At 49.7% G+C, this 17,182-nt stretch overlaps 2 protein-coding genes across 2 annotated transcripts in view; one reads left to right on the top strand and one right to left on the bottom strand.

Annotated features, from left to right (window-relative positions):
- The first annotated feature begins 6,372 nt into the window (after positions 1–6,372).
- LOC116819968 (uncharacterized) lies at positions 6,373–9,510 on the top strand. Its single transcript, XM_032772109.2, is given in 3 exon segments — positions 6,373–7,618; positions 7,741–7,906; positions 7,908–9,510. Coding segments are annotated over 3 exon segments (1,065 nt in total). The 5' UTR covers positions 6,373–7,569; the 3' UTR covers positions 8,758–9,510.
- Positions 9,511–10,246: 736 nt separating this feature from the next.
- The window catches only part of LOC116819961 (uncharacterized), a 39,841-nt gene continuing 32,905 nt past the window's right edge, over positions 10,247–17,182 (bottom strand). The window contains 4 exon segments of the mRNA XM_075071255.1: positions 10,247–12,776; positions 14,087–14,261; positions 15,552–15,685; positions 15,688–16,418. Of these exon segments, the coding sequence (XP_074927356.1) occupies positions 11,893–12,776; positions 14,087–14,261; positions 15,552–15,685; positions 15,688–16,418 (1,924 nt within the window). The 3' untranslated portion in view covers positions 10,247–11,892.

The raw sequence follows: 17,182 nt of genomic DNA, 5'->3' as shown, positions 1-17,182 counted from the left end.
GTTCTGTTTCCCTGAGTCTCAACAACACCCTGACACCCTTTAGCCACCAGGGAATCTCACACCAGCCTCAGCTAAAAACAGAGATCAGAGAACCAGGGCTTCATCCCTCTGGTGTCAGCCAGAAATGAAACTGCACTGTGGGTTGGGGGGCTCAGGGCATTGGAGTATGGGACTTTTTCCCTACTGGGGATTCAGGCTCTGATCCAGTCCCACCTTGGAGGAACTGGCTGGCCTAGCAGGAGAAGGAATGGGACAAGGGGCCTTCTGCTTTGGGGCACTGATACAACATATTAAATATGCTAAGTTAGAAATAAACTCCCAAGGTACAAGCTGCCTAACTGGGCCCCATAAGCTAACAGTAATGGTTCCAGATCCTTAGTCACAATAACCCTCAATAGCTAAGAGCACATAGCAGCAGGTTTATAACATGCAGCAGCAGAATTACACAGTGTTGCCAGTTTATGCAATTTTTACCATGAGTCCTGCAGTATTTGATGTTTTTCTTAAAACTCTAGCTCCTGGAGTCATGGGATTAAATAAGAATCTCCGCTTTCATTTAAAAATAAAAGCAAGTTCCTCACCCTTATGGCTGCAAAAAGAAGATACAATCCAGGAAGTTTTTGGAAAGTGTAGAGGACAATTTCCTGGTGCAAGTGCTGGAGGAACCAACTAGGAGCAGAGCTCTTCTAGACCTGCTGCTCACAAACCGGGAAGAATTAGTAGGGGAGGCAAAAGTGAATGGGAACCTGGGAGGCAGTGACCATGAGATGGTCGAGTTCAGGATCCTGACACAAGGAAGAAAGGAGAGCAGCAGAATATGGACCGTGGACTTCAGAAAAGCAGACTTTGACTCCCTCGGGGAACTAATGGGCAGGATCCCCTGGGGAAATCACATGAGGGGGGAAGTGGTCACTGGTTTCTCCCAGCTACAGGAGTCCAATCTTGCCTCTTCCTTCCGCACCCCTTTGCAAATGGCTCATCTATCCCCACGCACCAACAGGCTGCATTCCCAGGGAGCAAAGCCCAAGGAAAGGCACTCTCTGTTTAATCAAAGTTAAACCAGGCATTTCAATAAGCTGGTGCAATACAAGACCTGAGCCTGTATTTAAACAGCCCAGGGTTTAACTTCAGGGCAGGGTACAGTTTCATTTCCCATATTTAATTCTTGTCTACAGCAAGACACCTTGCATTTCATTTTGTTTTAAAATATTTCTTTCAATAGAAGTTGTTTCCACGTTTCAACAGGGTGAGGAATTAACAATACAGCCCAAGAGTATCCTGTGGGTTTAATTTTTTTGAATATTGGAGAGAAGCTGCTCTATGGAAGCCTATTCGAGAAACATAAATGGATTTAGAGCTATTGTGAATTCAGCTACAACATCCTTGTTGCAGACTGATTCCTAAAACTGAAATCCATATATGAATACACACAAACCTGCCTGTTACTCTCCCTTATGTTACCCCCGGACAGTTGGTTTTTAACACTACAACTAACTCTTAAGGGAGCTCAATGCTGTATCACAAAAATGCATGGTTAGAGGGGGAAAGGAGTCCAGGAGAGCTGGCTGTATTTTAAAGAATCCTTATTGAGGTTGCTGGAGAAAAGACATCCTGATGTGTAGGAAGAATAGTAAATATGGCAGGCGACCAGCTTGGCTTAACAGTGAAATCCTTGCTGATCTTAAATGCAAAAGAGAAGCTTACAAGAAGTCGAAGATTGGACAAATGACCAGGGAGGAGTATAAAAATATTGCTCAGGCATGCAGGAGTGAAATCAGGAAGGCCAAATCACACTTGGAGTTGCAGCTAGCAAGAGATGTGAAGAGTAACAAGAAGGGTTTCTTCAGGTATGTTAGCAACAAGAAGAAAGTCAAGGAAAGTGTGGGCCTCTTACTGAATGAGAGAGGAAACCTAGTGACAGAGGATGTGGAAAAAGCTAATGTACTCAGTGATTTTTTTGCCTCTGTCTTCACAAACAAGTTCAGCTCTCAGACTGCTGCACTGGGCAGCACAGTATGGGGAGAAGGTGACCAGCCCTCTGTGGAGAAAGAAGTGGTTCGGGACTATTTAGAAAAATTGGACGAACACAAGTTCATAGGGTCAGATGCGCTGCATCCGAAGGCACTAAAGGAGCTGGCGGATGTGATTGCAGAGCCATTGGCCATTATCTATGAAAACTCATGGTGATTGGGGGAGGTCCCGGGTAACTGGAAAAAGGCTACTGTAGTGCCCATCTTTAAAAAAGGGGAGGAGGAGGATCTAGGGAACTACAGGCCAGTCAGCCTCACCTCAGTCCCTGGAAAAATCATGTAGCAAGTCCTCAAGGAATCAATTCTGAAGCACTTAGAGGAGAAGAAAGTGACCAGGAACAGTCAGCATAGATTCACCAAGGGCAAGTCATGCCTGACTAACCTAATTGCCTTCTATGAGGAGATAACTGGGTCTGTGGATGAGGGAAAAGCAGTGGGTGTGTTATTCCTTGACTTTAGCAAAGCTTTTGATAGACTCTCCCACAGTATTCTTGCCAGCAAGTTAAAGAAGTATGGGCTGGATGAATGGACTATAAGGTGGATGGAAAGCTGGCTAGATTGTCAGGCTCAACAGGTAGTGATCAATGGCTTCATGTCTAGCTGGCAGCCGGTTTCAGGCAGAGTGCCCCAAGGGTCGGTCCTGGAGCTGGTTTTGTTCAATATCTTCATTAATGATCTGGAGGATGGCGTGGACTGCACTCTCTGCAAGTTTGCAGATGACACTAAACTAGGAGGAATGGTAGATATGCTGGAGGGTAGGGACAGGATACAGAGGGACCTAGACAAATTAGCGGACTGGGCCAAAGGAAACCTGATGAGGTTCAACAAGGACAAGTGCAGAGTCCTGCACTTAGGATGGAAGAATCCCATTCACTGTTACAGACTAGGGACCGAATGGCTAGGAAGCAGTTCTGCAGAAAGGACTAGGGGTTACAGTGGACAAGAAGCTGGATATGAGTCAACAGTGTGCCTTGTTGCCAAGAAGGCTAACGGCATTTTGGGCTGTATAAGTAGGGCACTGCCAGCAGATCGAGGGACGTGATCATTCCCCTCTATTCAACATTGGTGAGGCCTCATCTGGGTACTGTGACCAGTTTTGGGGCCCACACTACAAGAATCATGTGGAAATATTGGAAAGAGTCCAGCGAGGCAACAAAATGATTAGGGTGCTGAGCACATGACTTATGAGGAGAGGCTGAGGGAACTGGGATTGTTTATGCTGCAGAAGAGAAGAATGAGGGGAGATTTGATAGCTGCTTTCAACTACCTGAAAAGGGGGTTCCAAAGAGGATGGATTAGACTGCTCTCAGTTGTAAGCAGTGACAGAACAAGGAGTTATGGTCTCAAGTTGCAGTGGGAGAGTTTAGATTGGATATTAGGAAAACCTTTTCACTAGGAGGGTGGTGAAGTCTGGAATGGGTTACCGGGAGGGGTGGGGAATCTCCTTCCTTAGAGGTTTTTAAGGTCAGGCTTGAGAAAGCCCTGGCTGGGATGATTTAGTTGGGAATTGGTCCTGCTTTGAGCAGGGGGTTGGGCTAGATGACCTCCTGAGGTCCCTTCCAGCCCTGATATTCTATGATTCTATGCATGGCTGAGAGTCCCTAACAATTCTCCCCCTCCCCCCAAAAAGTCCATTCCGTATTTCTCCCACCCACTCCCAGTAGCCCTCCAGGTTCATTCCTAGGCTCCTTCCCTCTCCCTCAGCTCTTCCATTATCCCTGACTTCCCAAGCCTTTGCACTGCTTCTGAGGCGGGTGTGAAATACAACTCTGTATTGTAGTTTAAATAAATTGCTCAAAGTTATGTATTTAAATACACAGTAAGGAATCAATTTGTCCAAAAACATCTCCTGAATCTTTTTCATTGTCATTATTACAGACATATTTGCTGATGGTACTTTGAAACAAATTACCAAAATAACTGAAACTGGTGTGATAATATTGTGATATTTTGACAAATAAAAATTTGCAGAATTGTAAAATATTTTGTGCAGAATTTTTAGGTGCAGAATTCCCCCAGGAGTACAGAAATGCATCCCTGAATTTGTCAAGGCTGAAGAGGAAGTACATCAGGCTTAAGAGAAACATTGAAGATGCTAGGCCATACCAGCTGTGGGTAAAACTCACCTTCTACTAGGTCGCAGAACACATTTTGAGAAGAACCCCTGGTTCTTCTGAGGTCAATCGGAAGCCCAAAGGCATCCATTAAGCACAGTTTCAACATGAGGCAGGTCAGACACTGTATAAAGAGTCACACTTAGACAAAATGTTGCATGGAAAGTATAATTGAGTGCAGTGACTCAAAAGATGTTCACGCATACAGCATTGAGTGTGCTGTCTGCGTGGACATTTGAGTGCTACAGTGGATGTATATAATGCATTGGGTTGAAAGGTAAAAGGAACATAAATAAATACTGATTTTACTACGCCAACTTATGAGACTCATAAATCACCTGGTAGAGACTCTAATGGATGGGAAAGTGATGGCCATGGCCACTACAGAAGCTAAGTAGAGAGAAATACATGCTTTGAATGAGATTGCAGCAGAACAAATACTTAGCAGAAAGGTTTTTTAAGCACTTATGGAATCCATACTACAAACATAGCTTTTAGCAATCCTAACCACAGAAATGAATCAGTGCATTTCCTTAAAAGCTGCACAAGATCTGGCTCTACCAAATGCAGAAGAAAGGGCTGACAGCAACAGTAATATGAAGATGCTGTTTGCAGCTGTTTTTTGTTGTTTTTTTAAACAGAAAAGCATTTTCTCCTGCAGTACATGGGAGTTTTAGGGCTGATCCCAAACCTGAAAAAGTAATGCCACATGACCTGTACTTTTTCTCAAGAGGTGCAGGTTTCAGAGTGGTAGCCCTATTAGTCTGTATCAGAAAAACAAGGAGTCCTTGTGGCACTGCAGAGACTAACAAATTTATCTGGGCAGTGGTCACAGTGACTTCAGCACCAGCAAGTAGGCCAGTAAGCAAGTGGAGTACAAGGCTGCTGCTTTGTCTCACAGCCTGGTGTAAGAGTGGTTGACTGCAAGGCTGAGTCAAAACCAGGCCCCCCAAACGCTGCTGCAGAGGGTGACGCCACTGAATTTCTGAGTCTGTAGCTTTTACCTCCCTTCACTTTCTATTACTCACGTGACCGGGGAATGAGCTTTTACTGTGCCCGCCCCCACACTCCCTATTCCCTGCTGCAGGCTCACTGCTGAGTGCCCCGCCCTCCCGAAGGGGCAGGGCGAACAGGTGAACACACCGGGTCCCTCCCTCCACCTTTACCCTCCCTGCGCCGACACAGCTCAGCCCCGCCGCAGCTCTGTGTGGCTGCAAGGGGGCGGGAGCGCAGGGGCGGATTAAAGCAGCCCCCCTCCCTTGACTCACAGCGATCGCGGCCAGTCCCTGTCACGCAGAGGTGGGATGAACCGTGCGCAGGACGGAGGCTGCAATTTGCAAGCCGGAAGCACGTGTGCGATGATTAGTAGGTGTGTTGTGGGAAATCGGTGCTGTGCTGCCCGGTACTGCAGGGGAACCCGGCTCAATATCTTTGGGGCGTGTGGGTGAGTGAGTTGGGGTGGCTGGGGTCACAGGTGGAGGTGGGGGGATGTGCAGGGAGAGGCCTGTCAATTGGGGAGTTTAGGGAGGTGGGGTTACAAGTGGGGGATGTGCAGGGAGGGGTCTGTCTGTGGGGGGGCTCAGGGAGGTGGGGTTACAAGTGGGGGATGTGCAGGGAGGGGTCTGTCTGTGGGGGGGCTTAGGGAGGTGGGGTTACAGATGGGGGATGTGCAGGGAGGGATATTTCTGTTGGGGGGGCTTAGGGAGGTGGGGTTACAGATGGGGGATGTGCAGGCAGGGATATTTCTGTTGGGGGGGCTTAGGGAGGTGGGGTTACAGATGGGGGATGTGCAGGCAGGGATATTTCTGTTGGGGGGGCTTAGGGAGGTGGGGTTACAGATGGGGGATGTGCAGGCAGGGATCTGTCTGTGGGGGGGGCTTAGGGAGGTGGGGTTACAGATGGGGGATGTGCAGGGAGGGATATTTCTGTTGGGGGGGCTTAGGGAGGTGGGGTTACAGATGGGGGATGTGCAGGGAGGGATATTTCTGTTGGGGGGGCTTAGGGAGGTGGGGTTACAGATGGGGGATGTGCAGGGAGGGATATTTCTGTTGGGGGGGCTTAGGGAGGTGGGGTTACAGATGGGGGATGTGCAGGGAGGGATCTGTCTGTGGGGGGGCTTAGGGAGGTGGGGTTACAGATGGGGGATGTGCAGGCAGGGATCTGTCTGTGGGGGGGCTTAGGGAGGTGAGGGATGTGCAGAGAGAGGCCTGTCTATTGGGGTATTTACGGAGCTACACAGATCAGTCGGGGGAATGTGCCCATGATCTCACAGCAAACTCCCACATTTTCTCACAGTCCCATGTGTCCACTCTCATTACTTTCAGTGAGCTGAGGACAAGATGGCCTCCCTCAAGCTGGCCATTTCCCTATAGCTTTTCCACATGGAAGTGAGGTTGCCCCTAGTGGACATGGAGACTGAAGCCAGACTCTTCTCAGGGAAGATGGCTGCCTCTGTTAGGAGGCTGAACTGGAAGTCATTAGGTGACAGGGGAATACAGGGAACAGAGGGGAGGCTGAAGATGTGCAAGTAGATATGAGGGACAGGAGGGATGAATGGGGGTACAGGGAGAGAGACAGGGATGTAGAGTATGTGGGGTGCAAGAGGAGATGGAGGAAGGTGGGGCAGGAGAATGTGAGGTGCAGGAGGAAACTGAAGAGAGGGCTTGGAAACATCTTTCAGGTGCAAGAGAAAATGTGAGGGGTAAGATGCTATGAAGTTATAGGGAGGGAAACTGGGGGCAGGAGTGTTGGAGGCAGAGGGATATAATGTCAGTGGGAAGAGGAGCCTTGGTGGGGTTGATAAGGAGGTGTTGACGGGAGAGAAACAGGTCAGTGATAGCGGAGGAGAGTGCAGAAGCATTGGCCAGCAGCTCCACCATTCTAGGAGTTAAAGGGGTTAGGAGGAGTCCCCCTTGGAGTTCTCAGTGGTGAGGCTGCATTCTGATTGTGTGCTTCACTTTGAATTTTGACCCTGAAATGATCTCACACACAGTGGGGCCAGGCAGCTCCCGCTAAAGAATGCAAAACCAAAATGCAATTCAGAACCTCACATGGGCTTACAGATCATTAGAGGTTTTTCTTTTTTAAAAAACTTGTGATTTTTTGGGGGAGGTCAGACTCATGACCAAAGGGGAGATTTCCGGAAGAATTAATGTGCCGACCAAATGTACTGGCGGCAGGTGAGTGAAGTAGGGAACAAGTGGGGAGAGTGCACACATGTGCCAGAAATGAAGGAGAGGGAGAGAGATGAGGAGATTTCAGCATGAGAGAAGAGACAAAGGGACATGAGCCAAGAAAAGGAGGGAACTGGGAGGAAAGGAAGAGATTTCCGGCCTGACACAGTTGAGAGCCGAGCAGGAGCTGAAACTCTCAGAGTTGTGAGAAAATTATGAAGCCAGAGGAGAAGGTGATCGGATTTGGGGGCTATGGATTGTGCCCCTCTGTTGCTCCTCTTGGTCCCCATTTTTTTCCTGGGTGAGTGTGGGGCTCCTTCTGGATGTATCTCCAGTTATCATAGATGTAAGCCTGCCAGGTCACACCTTCTGCTGGAAATGTGAGAGATTAAATCATCCCTGAATTCTCTTTCCACTCGGCAGGTGCCGGGATCCTGAGCAAAGCCGAGATACAGCTTCATGAGGAAGGGCCTGAAAACCTGGAGCCTCCTGACATGTTAGAAGGGGGATCAGGAGAGACTGCTTGCCAGAGTCCTGAGCAGGAAGAAGCCTGCGAGAAGCAGAAGAGGAACCAAGTCGGGAATCGGTCACCCCTTAGGAGTGTGTGAGAACAGATTCAGACTTCCCCAGCCACTTTCACAGGGCAGACCTGGGACCATGGGAGATCTTAATAGCCAAGAGAAACCCCATAAATGTATAGACTGTAGGGAAAGCTTCCATGAAAAGCACGAACTCTTGGCCCATGGGAGAGTCCACAGGAGGGAAAGATCCCATCCCTGCACTGAATGTGGGGAGAGGTTCAAGCATCGGTCAGAGCTTTCTAAACACCAAAGATCCCACATGGGGGAGAGCCCCCATTCCTGTGGGGAATGCGGGAAGAGCTTCCGGCATCTGGCTACACTTGCTGCACATCACCAGATCCACATGGGGGAGAGACACCATCCCTGTGGTGAGTGTGGGAAGAGGTTCAGCTGCCCCTCAGATCTCAGCGATCACCAGAGGTTGCATGCTGCCGAGAGGCGCTATTCCTGCCCTGAATGCAGGAAAGGATTCAATCACCCCTGCGAACTGAGTAGGCACCTGCGAATGCACACGGGTGAGCGCCCCTTCCCCTGCCCTGAGTGTGGGAAGGGGTTCAGCCAGAGCTCAGATCTCAACAAACACCTGCGGGTACACACGGGCGAGCGGCCCTTTCCCTGTGCTGAGTGTGGGAAAAGGTTCAGCAATAGGTCGGATCTCAACAAGCACCTGCGGGTCCACACAGGCGAGCGGCCCTATCCCTGCACTGAGTGTGGGAGGAGCTTTAGCCAGGTCTCCGCACTTACCCTACACCAGAGAACCCACACTGGAGAAAGACCCTATGTCTGCGACGTGTGTGAAAAAGGGTACACGCACCCATCAAACCTCATTAAACACAAGAAAATCCACATGGGGGAGTGACCCTGGGGAAGGGTTTGGGGAGAGAGCACCTCTGGTGTGCTGCCAGAGAATCAGCAGCATCACGATGGCAGATCCCAAGGGACAGAGCCTCCTTGCAGATCAAGTGCCACCCAGGCTGACTTCTAGCTAGAGCCTACCAGAGAATTCAGCTAGATAAGTGAGATCTTGCTAGACATGGACTTCGCTCCAGACGTATGTGTATAATAATGTGAAACTGAGGAACAGGAACCAATACTACAGAGTTTGAGAGACATTGGCCCCTGCCCCTGATTCCCACCATCTCCTCCCAGAACCAGTGATTTAAACCACCACTGGGAAATGAGGAAGGGCTTTCTCTGAAGAGTTGTCCACTGCCAGAAATTCCCTAGCAGCAATTAGTCACTTACTTGCATTTTACCAGTCAGGGGGTATTTTATTTTCAGAGCATATTTTTTGGCAATTCATGTTGTGCTGAACATGACCACAGTCCCTTCTCTTACTGCATCCTCTCCCCAAATACTTGATCCTGAACCAGATACAGCCTGTGTTTTAATGTGGATATAATTGTTTGGTATCATTAGGCCCAGTGTTTCCTTCCCGGATTCATTTAAAACTCCAGTTGTTAACAGAAAAATTAATTACAATCTAAGATTAGGAGAGACCCTGAATTTTCCCACTTTCAGTGACTTGAAATGTTTGCAGACTCTGACTTTATTGAAAGCAGCCTAGGAAAAGGTTGTTCAGGATTCAAAATAAATGTTTCCTCAGCTCCAATCCTCTCCTTGTATGTTTTCATCTACTGATTTCTTGTGGTGTTGGCACTCAAATGCAGAGCCCATGGATAAGGGTCTGTCTACACAGCGTCAGGAGCACTAAGTAACAAGACAATGGGTTACACACCTCACAGTGGCTTTAGGCTATGTCTACACTATGCTCCAGCCATACTGTTAAAAGGTGCACAGTGTAGTTGCTCTCCCACCAACAAAGCACTATTCATTTTTGCTGGTAAAACTTTTGTCGTTCGGGGGGGGGGGGGAGGGGGATGTTCACTCCCCAAACAACAAAAGTTTTACTGACAAAAGTCCAGTCGAGACAAAGCCTTAGAGAAGAAGTTAGGAATAGAAGCAGTGTCTATAGGGGCTTTGGTGGTTGCTTTTACTCTATAATAATGACCATTGAGAAGCAGAGGTCAAGCATGTCCTGCAGATTAATGACTTACCCAGTGTCATAGATATTCCTGCATTCATCCATATAGCATGGGAATAGTGCAAGTCACAACACTCAGGCAAAGGAAGCTGCAACAGAGTGTGAATGACACAGTTCTTTAAGACCAGAAAGGACGTTTATGATCACCTAGTCTGATCTCTTCCATAACAAGCTATAGCATTCACCCAGTGAATTCCTCCATCAAGCCTGGTTAAAATGTGTCTTTCAGAAAAACATCCAATCTTGAGTTATCAGGGGGTAGTCGTGTTAGTCTGTATCCACAAAAACAACAAGGAGTCTGGTGGCACCTTAAAGACTAACAGATTTATTTGGGCATAAGCTTTTGTGGGTAAAACACCACTTCTTCAGATGCAGGGAGTGAAAATTACAAATGCAGGCATTTTACAGGGGAGGGATACCACAGTGGTTTGCACATTGGTCTACTAAACCAAGCATTATCAGTTCAATCCTTGAGGGGGGCATTCAGGTTTTTAAGGTAAGGCTTGACAAAGCCCTGGCTGGGATGATTTAGTTGGGAATTGGTCCTGCTTTGAGCAGGGGGTTGGACTAGATGACCTCCTGAGGTCCCTTCCAAACCTTTGATTCTATGAATATGATGACACATGAAGGGAAGGGAGTTACCTCACAAGTGGAGAACCAGTGCTGACCGGGCCAATTCGATCAGGGGTGATCATAATGGTCCCTTCTGACCTTAAAAGTCTATGATTACCAATTAAGGGACAGTTCTGTAAGTTAGACAAGTGACTAGGAAAGGAGTTAAGTACACAGCACTAATGACTGAATGGACGGAGTGCTGTTAAATTCATAATCAGGTGAACAGGAAATCATACAAATAAATCAGAACAGCAGCAAATGAGGTATGTCAGTGAGTTAAAAACTGAGGCTCCATTCCAGCACTGAGCTCCAAAAGAGCCTGTTCACATGGAGCTCCTTTGCAGGATCAGGGTGTATGTAGTGTGATCAAAACCTCCCATAAGTACAACTGAATTGGTAGTTGTGATCAAAGGCAGCTGAGCAACAAGACAGATTCTGAAACGGGAGTAAACAGAAGTGATATCAGAGTAGTGATCAGGGCAGGAGCAGAAGACAAAGGTGGGAGATGAATAAATAGCTAGTTATTCAAGGAAGGTGCCCAATTAATTAAATAGTAAGCAGTAAATCCATCATCAGTGGTGTTAGTTGAGACAAGGGAGCAGGAAGAGTCAGCCTGGTGAAGGGGATTTAATAATGCACCATGGCAGACATTGGACATATTTACTGGGTGGCAGCTGGGGAGGGACAAGAGGACTGGGATGCAGCTAGGGCCAGTGAGGCAGAGCAGGGAAGACAGCAGCAACACAGCTGGTCAGTGGTGGGGACAGAGGGGCTAGACTGCCTGTCACAGAGGTGCAGTCCCTGGTGCCTCCTACCGAGTTACAAATCAGGCATTGCAGGGGCCAGGCAGTGAGAGGTGCTTCTAGAAGAGTGCTGTTGGAAAGCAGGGCCGTTTCTCCTGTGGAGTTGATAGATCTTAGATGTTAGGGGCCTTGGAAAACAAAAGTCCCTGTCCTCTTCTGGCTGGCCTGCTTTGCTTATGGGTACTACAAATACACACCTGCCCCAGAGCAGCAGAAAGGAAACCAGGGCTCTCCTATCACCTTATGTCCTTTCTGCAGCATTTCAACATATGGAGAGAGATATACAAGAGCTAGGTGCTATTAGTAAAAGCAGGTAAGAACAGAATATCTTCTGGAGGTTTCAGGCACTGGGACTCCACTTAAGCCTCCCTCATTCTCCTGTAGGATGTAAGGGGGTGATGATGGCATAAAGGAGGGTGGAGGGCTGATTTCCCTCAGGCTGTGTAGTAGTGGCTCATGTTCTTGTGCTCCAATCACATATACAGGCTAACGGGAGGGGAGCTCTTGGTTAGTCTATAGTCTAAACATGGTCTCACTTGTTTCTGGCTGCAGCTCTGGCGTGGATTCTCTGGTGACGGGCCAGAGAGGATTTGTTACTGAAGCTCTTCCCGCACTCAGGGCATGGGAAGGGCCGCTCGCCCGTGTGGGAGCGCTCATGCACGGTGAGATCAGCAAGGTACTTGAAGCTCTTCCCACACTCAGTGCATGGGTAAGGCCGCTCCTCGGTGTGGCTTCTTTGGTGTTTAGTCAGGTTGGAGAGCTGGCTGAAGCGCTTCCCGCACTCAGCACAGGGGTAGGGCCGCTCACCTGTGTGGGAGCGCTGGTGCTTATTCAAGTCTGAGGGGTGAGTGAAGGTTTTCCCGCACTCAGCACAGGAGTAAGGTCTCTCTCCTGTGTGCAGTCTCTGGTGAGTGGTCAGTGTGGAGAGGTGGCCAAAGCGTTTCCCACACTCTGCACAGAAATAGGGTTTCTCTCCTGTGTGGGTTCTCTGGTGTGTCTTGAGATGAGCTAGGCGGTTGAAGCTCTTCCCACATTCAGCACAAGGATGGGGCCTCTCACTCCTGTGGACTTTGCCATGCTCTGTAAGCTTCTGCTTGTCCCCGAACCTTTCCCCACAGTCTCTACATCTGTGGGGTTTCTCTGTCCTGAGAAAATTGCTTTGATGGTGATGGTCTCCTATGGTCCGAGGTCTCCCCAGTGCAGGGAGCTGAGTTAGTCTCCTGAATCTGCTCTCACGTTCCCCTGGGGGATCTGTCTCATGTGCTGGGCTCCTCTTCTGCCTCTTGCAGGCTCCTCTCTGCTCACATTTGTGGGTAACACTCTCCTCCGATCCTCTTTCTGGTACGCTGGGCAGCAGCAGGTTTTCAGGCCCTTCATCACGAGGCTGGTCCTCAGTTCTGCTCAGGATCCCGGCACCTGGATGGAAAGAAGAATCCATTTCATGTGCTGCTGTTGAAAAGAAAAGTCACTCATCTCATGGCCATGACTGTGGCAGCCTCACATCCTCCCCACTGGAGATACCCCAAGAGGAGCCCCAGGGTCAGCCACACAGAAATGGGGCTGAGGAGAGCTGTGGAGGGGGAAAAGTCAGGAAAGCTCACATCCCATTCTTCATTCCCTTCCTTTTTCCCCTCAGACACCACCAGAAGGTTTTTACAGCCACCTCCTCCACTTCAGCCCCATCACCTTGCTAAGCACCATACCACCCACTCAATACAGGCTTCTTTGCCAGCAGCCTCCCTTCTCTCACTCCTGCCCTCTCAGCTCACCTTTGCCTTCACTCTGTGTTTCTCCTGTGCTTGTCTCTTTACCTCTTCTCCTAGCTGAACATCCCCTTAAATCTTTCTGTCCCCTTCACTTTTAGTCGGCTCTCTGCTCCTGGCTTCTCTCGCTCCCTTCAGCTGGCCCCAAGTAGTCTGTTTCTCTGCAGATCAGTTCCCACAGAAGCAGGACTAGCTAATCTATTTGGTACACCCCTCCATTCCAGGTAACTGCTTTTCCTGCTTTTCCTAAGATGATCAGAGGGTGATGATCATGTTCGGTGTATTACAGAAATCCACTTTAAGTATTAGCTATCCTGCGTACGTGCCCTTTTGCTAAACCGTGTCAGAATCCACTGCCAAAACTGCTGCTGCCCAGAACAGTTTCTTCCTCCCAGGATTTCTCAGCCTGTCTGCGCCATAATGCCCAGTGCTGGGGCTCATTCTCCAAGCTTTATTTTTTACCATATCATACACTACACCAACACATGCAGATATTCTTGTCCCTGAGTTTGGCAGTGAATTCAGAGGGCTCCTGCATTCCCACTGCTACAGCTCCCAGAATGCCAGGAAGGACACAGAGGATAGTTCAACATCGTGGGGGCGGGTGGTAAGGACTAGGGTCTGCACAGGTGTTCCTCTCATGGCCAGCCCCACCTCACTCACTGCTCAGGCACTGGGGCTTTCCTGGCCCAGGGATGATGTGACCCACAATACCTACCCTAAATTCCCTTAATGAGCATCCACTGCCACCACACAGCCCCTTCTCTTTCTCAGGCATCACTCTTGCTGCCTGTAGATGGAAGGCTCTATACATCATTACAGTTCTCCAGAGCCACTGAGTTACCCTTCACAGACCCTCTGACTTAGAGGTTCCCTTGTTACTATCATCTGTGCCCCCTTCCCTTGCCCCCCACCCCTCTTGGTGAGAAGAACACCCCTTATTCCCTGTACGTGGCTCATTACCAGTTTCCTGTAGTGCTTGATTCTCCTCGGCACAGGGCAACTTGGACTTATTTTGTCCAACCTCCTCTGGGGAGACACACTTGTGACTGGGCTGCAGTTGCTCCAGCTGGGAGTTCTGAAATTCCCATAATGCTTCAGGGGTCTCCATTTCCTCAACCTTTAGGTGCACTGTGACCTAGGAATGAACCCCATACAGGCACATCACTTTGAAGCCAGGGCCTGAGAATCACGGGGAAGAGCTGTACTGTATCTAAAAGGCCATGCTGGCAAAGCAATGCCCAGAGGCTCCTAGCCCCTAACAGGGTCCAGGGGACTTGGAGGACCTGCCTCACTAAAGTACAGACTTATCCCTCTGATGAGCTGAAGGGGAAGCCACAGAGGTTAATTTATTGGAGCTATGTCCTATCCCAGCCAGTCAGGGCCAGCACTGCAACCGGGGCCTTGACTGAGCAAGACATTACAGGCATCAGGCACTCCACTGTCAATGTGCCTGGAGGGCTTCTAAAGCATTCAAATTGGCAGGGTCCCACCTTGCCCCCTTGACCGCTGTCTGAATCACCTGTCCTGTGGATCTGGCCTCCCTGCAGTAGGGGCTGATAACATCTTGTAGATCCGCAAAAAGAACAGGAGTACTTGTGACACCTTAGAGACTAACAAATTTGAGCATAATCTGTTAGTCTGTCAGGTGCCACAAGTACTCCTGTTCGTTTTGAGGATACAGACTAACATGGCTGCTCCTCTGAATCTTGTAGATCACATCTGCATTTCAGGCTTTGTTACCAAATGGAACACCACAAGCTTTTCTTCTCAGCCTTGCACACCCACACATGTTTCCTGGACATTCAGGCAGAGTCCTACTCTCACTTTGAAAATCCCAGGGCATCCAGCTCTCACTAGAGATGCATCTGGATGCATATTTATACCCACTCAGGCTTTTAATAATGTTGCCCTTAATGAGTAAAAATGGCTCCTTCCTTGCCCCCTTTCCACAGCTGCAACATCCAAAATAACCCACTGAACAACATGTTTAAACACAGTAACCAATTCTCCCTCTCACCTTCCCTAATCTGACTGGGGCTTCACTATTGATCCAAGCCTTGGTGAGGCACTGAGTGCACTGTAACAGCAGCCACAGTTGCTCACAATGGGCCTGCTGAGAGGTACTGAGTGAAGGGGACAGATGGGAGACAGCAACATTTACAAAGAGAGAACACCAGGATTTCCAGAGCAGAGCATCACAAAGCAGGGAGCTCTGGAAATCCCTGTAACTGGGGACCCAGCTGAGTCCTGCATCCCAGACAGCCCAGAACCCAGTGTTGAGAGCAGGATTACACAGAACAAGCCCAACTCATGTCCTGCCTTGAGAATTCCCTGTGTTCACCCAGCAACCAAACCTGCCCCGTCAAATTCCTTGCGGAGCCCAAAGGAGGCAGCCCCCTGGACATTCCCCTGAACCTGCTCTCACCTGCTGCTCCCACACTCCGGCCTCTCGCTGTCCCAGCTGGAAATCCTCTGCCAGGGACACAGCCTGGGCGCAGGTTTCCGGGTGACGTACCCAGACCCAGCTCTGGATTTCCTCAGGCAAGATGGTCAGGAATTCTCCAGGATCAGCAGCTCCATGATCTGCTCCTTGGTGCGGATCTCCGGCTTCAGCCATCGATGGGAGAGTTCCCGCAGGCGGCTGCAGACCTCTCGGGGCCCTTTGGCCTCCTGGTAGCGGAACTGCCTGAAGTGAAGGCGCTGCATCTCCGTGCTGATGTTGCAGCCTCGCAGGATGGCTGCCTTCACCTTCCCATAGTCTCGGGCATCTCTGGCATTCAGGCTGCTAATGGCCTGTTGGGCTTTTCCAGTGAGGGATGGCAGGAGTCGGGTCACCCACTCTCTTCTGGGCCAGTGGCAGGCTTCAGCCACTCGCTCAAAGGAAGCCAGATAGACCTCAATGTCATCCTCTGGTGTGAGCTCAGGCAGTTCTGGGTTTCCCCAGGCCCGGGCTGATGCCGATACAGCCTCAGGAGAGGTCCAGGGGGCTCGCAACATGTCCTGATTTTGATTTTCCCAGTGCTGGGGGATCTTCTCCCACTGCTCAGAGCTGGATTTTTGTCGTCTGGTCCGATACAATGGGGGACATGCTGAGATGGCTGGCATCACAGCAGCCTCTTTCCCTTCTCTCTCTGATTCCTTCCCTGGTTCGGGGCCTGCTGGATTTTCTGTTTCCACTTTGACATGCGTTAGCACCACTTGTTGTAGTGGACCCTGGATCTGCAGCCCCAGGGGCTTCCGACCACAGTGCTTTGCAGCCATTTTGTGTCTTGTGAAAACAGCCTTATCCCAGCTGAGGTAAGTGCTCTAGTTTTCAAACCTGCATCTCTCCCTTGTTCCTGCTGGAATGGTCCAGACTCCTGGGGCTCCTGCAGCAAAACACTGACTAGGAATTTCACTGTGTAACAAGGACCCCAGTAAATGGAAACAAAAAGACACACCCAGGCCTAATTCACCCAAACACCCTGGTCTCCTTCAGCACAAACTAGTCCCCTGCTGACCCCTAATCTGATACTGATAACTAAGCACTCAAAATTCACGAGTTTAGCTTTATCACCATAAGATTCACAATGATAAATGTTGGGTTCTGTTTTGCACCCTGTAGGATTCAGGTTTCCAAGCTTTTCTCTGCAGCTAGGAACTTACTACTTTGTTCATTTTAACCAATGCAGGGACTGAGCTGAAGCTCCAACAACATCATCACATATCCAGGCTCTTCTGATAAACTCCTGAGAACTAGCAAAATGGTCATTTCAGCTTCCTGCCCCGCTCCCAGCACAGGAAGGCCCCTCCCTGAGTCCCTAATCCCCATCAAGCCTGACCCATATCCCCAGCTCCCTACTCCCCCCAGCACAGCCAGACCCTTCCCCCACCTAATATCCCCAGCTCCCTGCCTCCCCCCAGCACAGCCCGACCCCTCTCCCAGCCCCTGCCCATATCCCCAGATCCCTGCCCCCCAGCACAGCCAGACGCCTCCCCTCCCGCCCATATCCCCAGGTCCCTGCCCCCCAGCACAGCTAGACTCTTACCCCACCTGATATCCCCAGCTCCCTGCCC

Source organism: Chelonoidis abingdonii, chromosome 11, assembly GCF_003597395.2.
Source record: "Chelonoidis abingdonii isolate Lonesome George chromosome 11, CheloAbing_2.0, whole genome shotgun sequence".
In the NCBI taxonomy this organism is placed as follows: domain Eukaryota; kingdom Metazoa; phylum Chordata; order Testudines; family Testudinidae; genus Chelonoidis; species Chelonoidis abingdonii.
The sequence above is the reverse complement of the archived record's forward strand: the minus strand, read 5'-3'. Positions and strand labels throughout refer to the sequence as shown.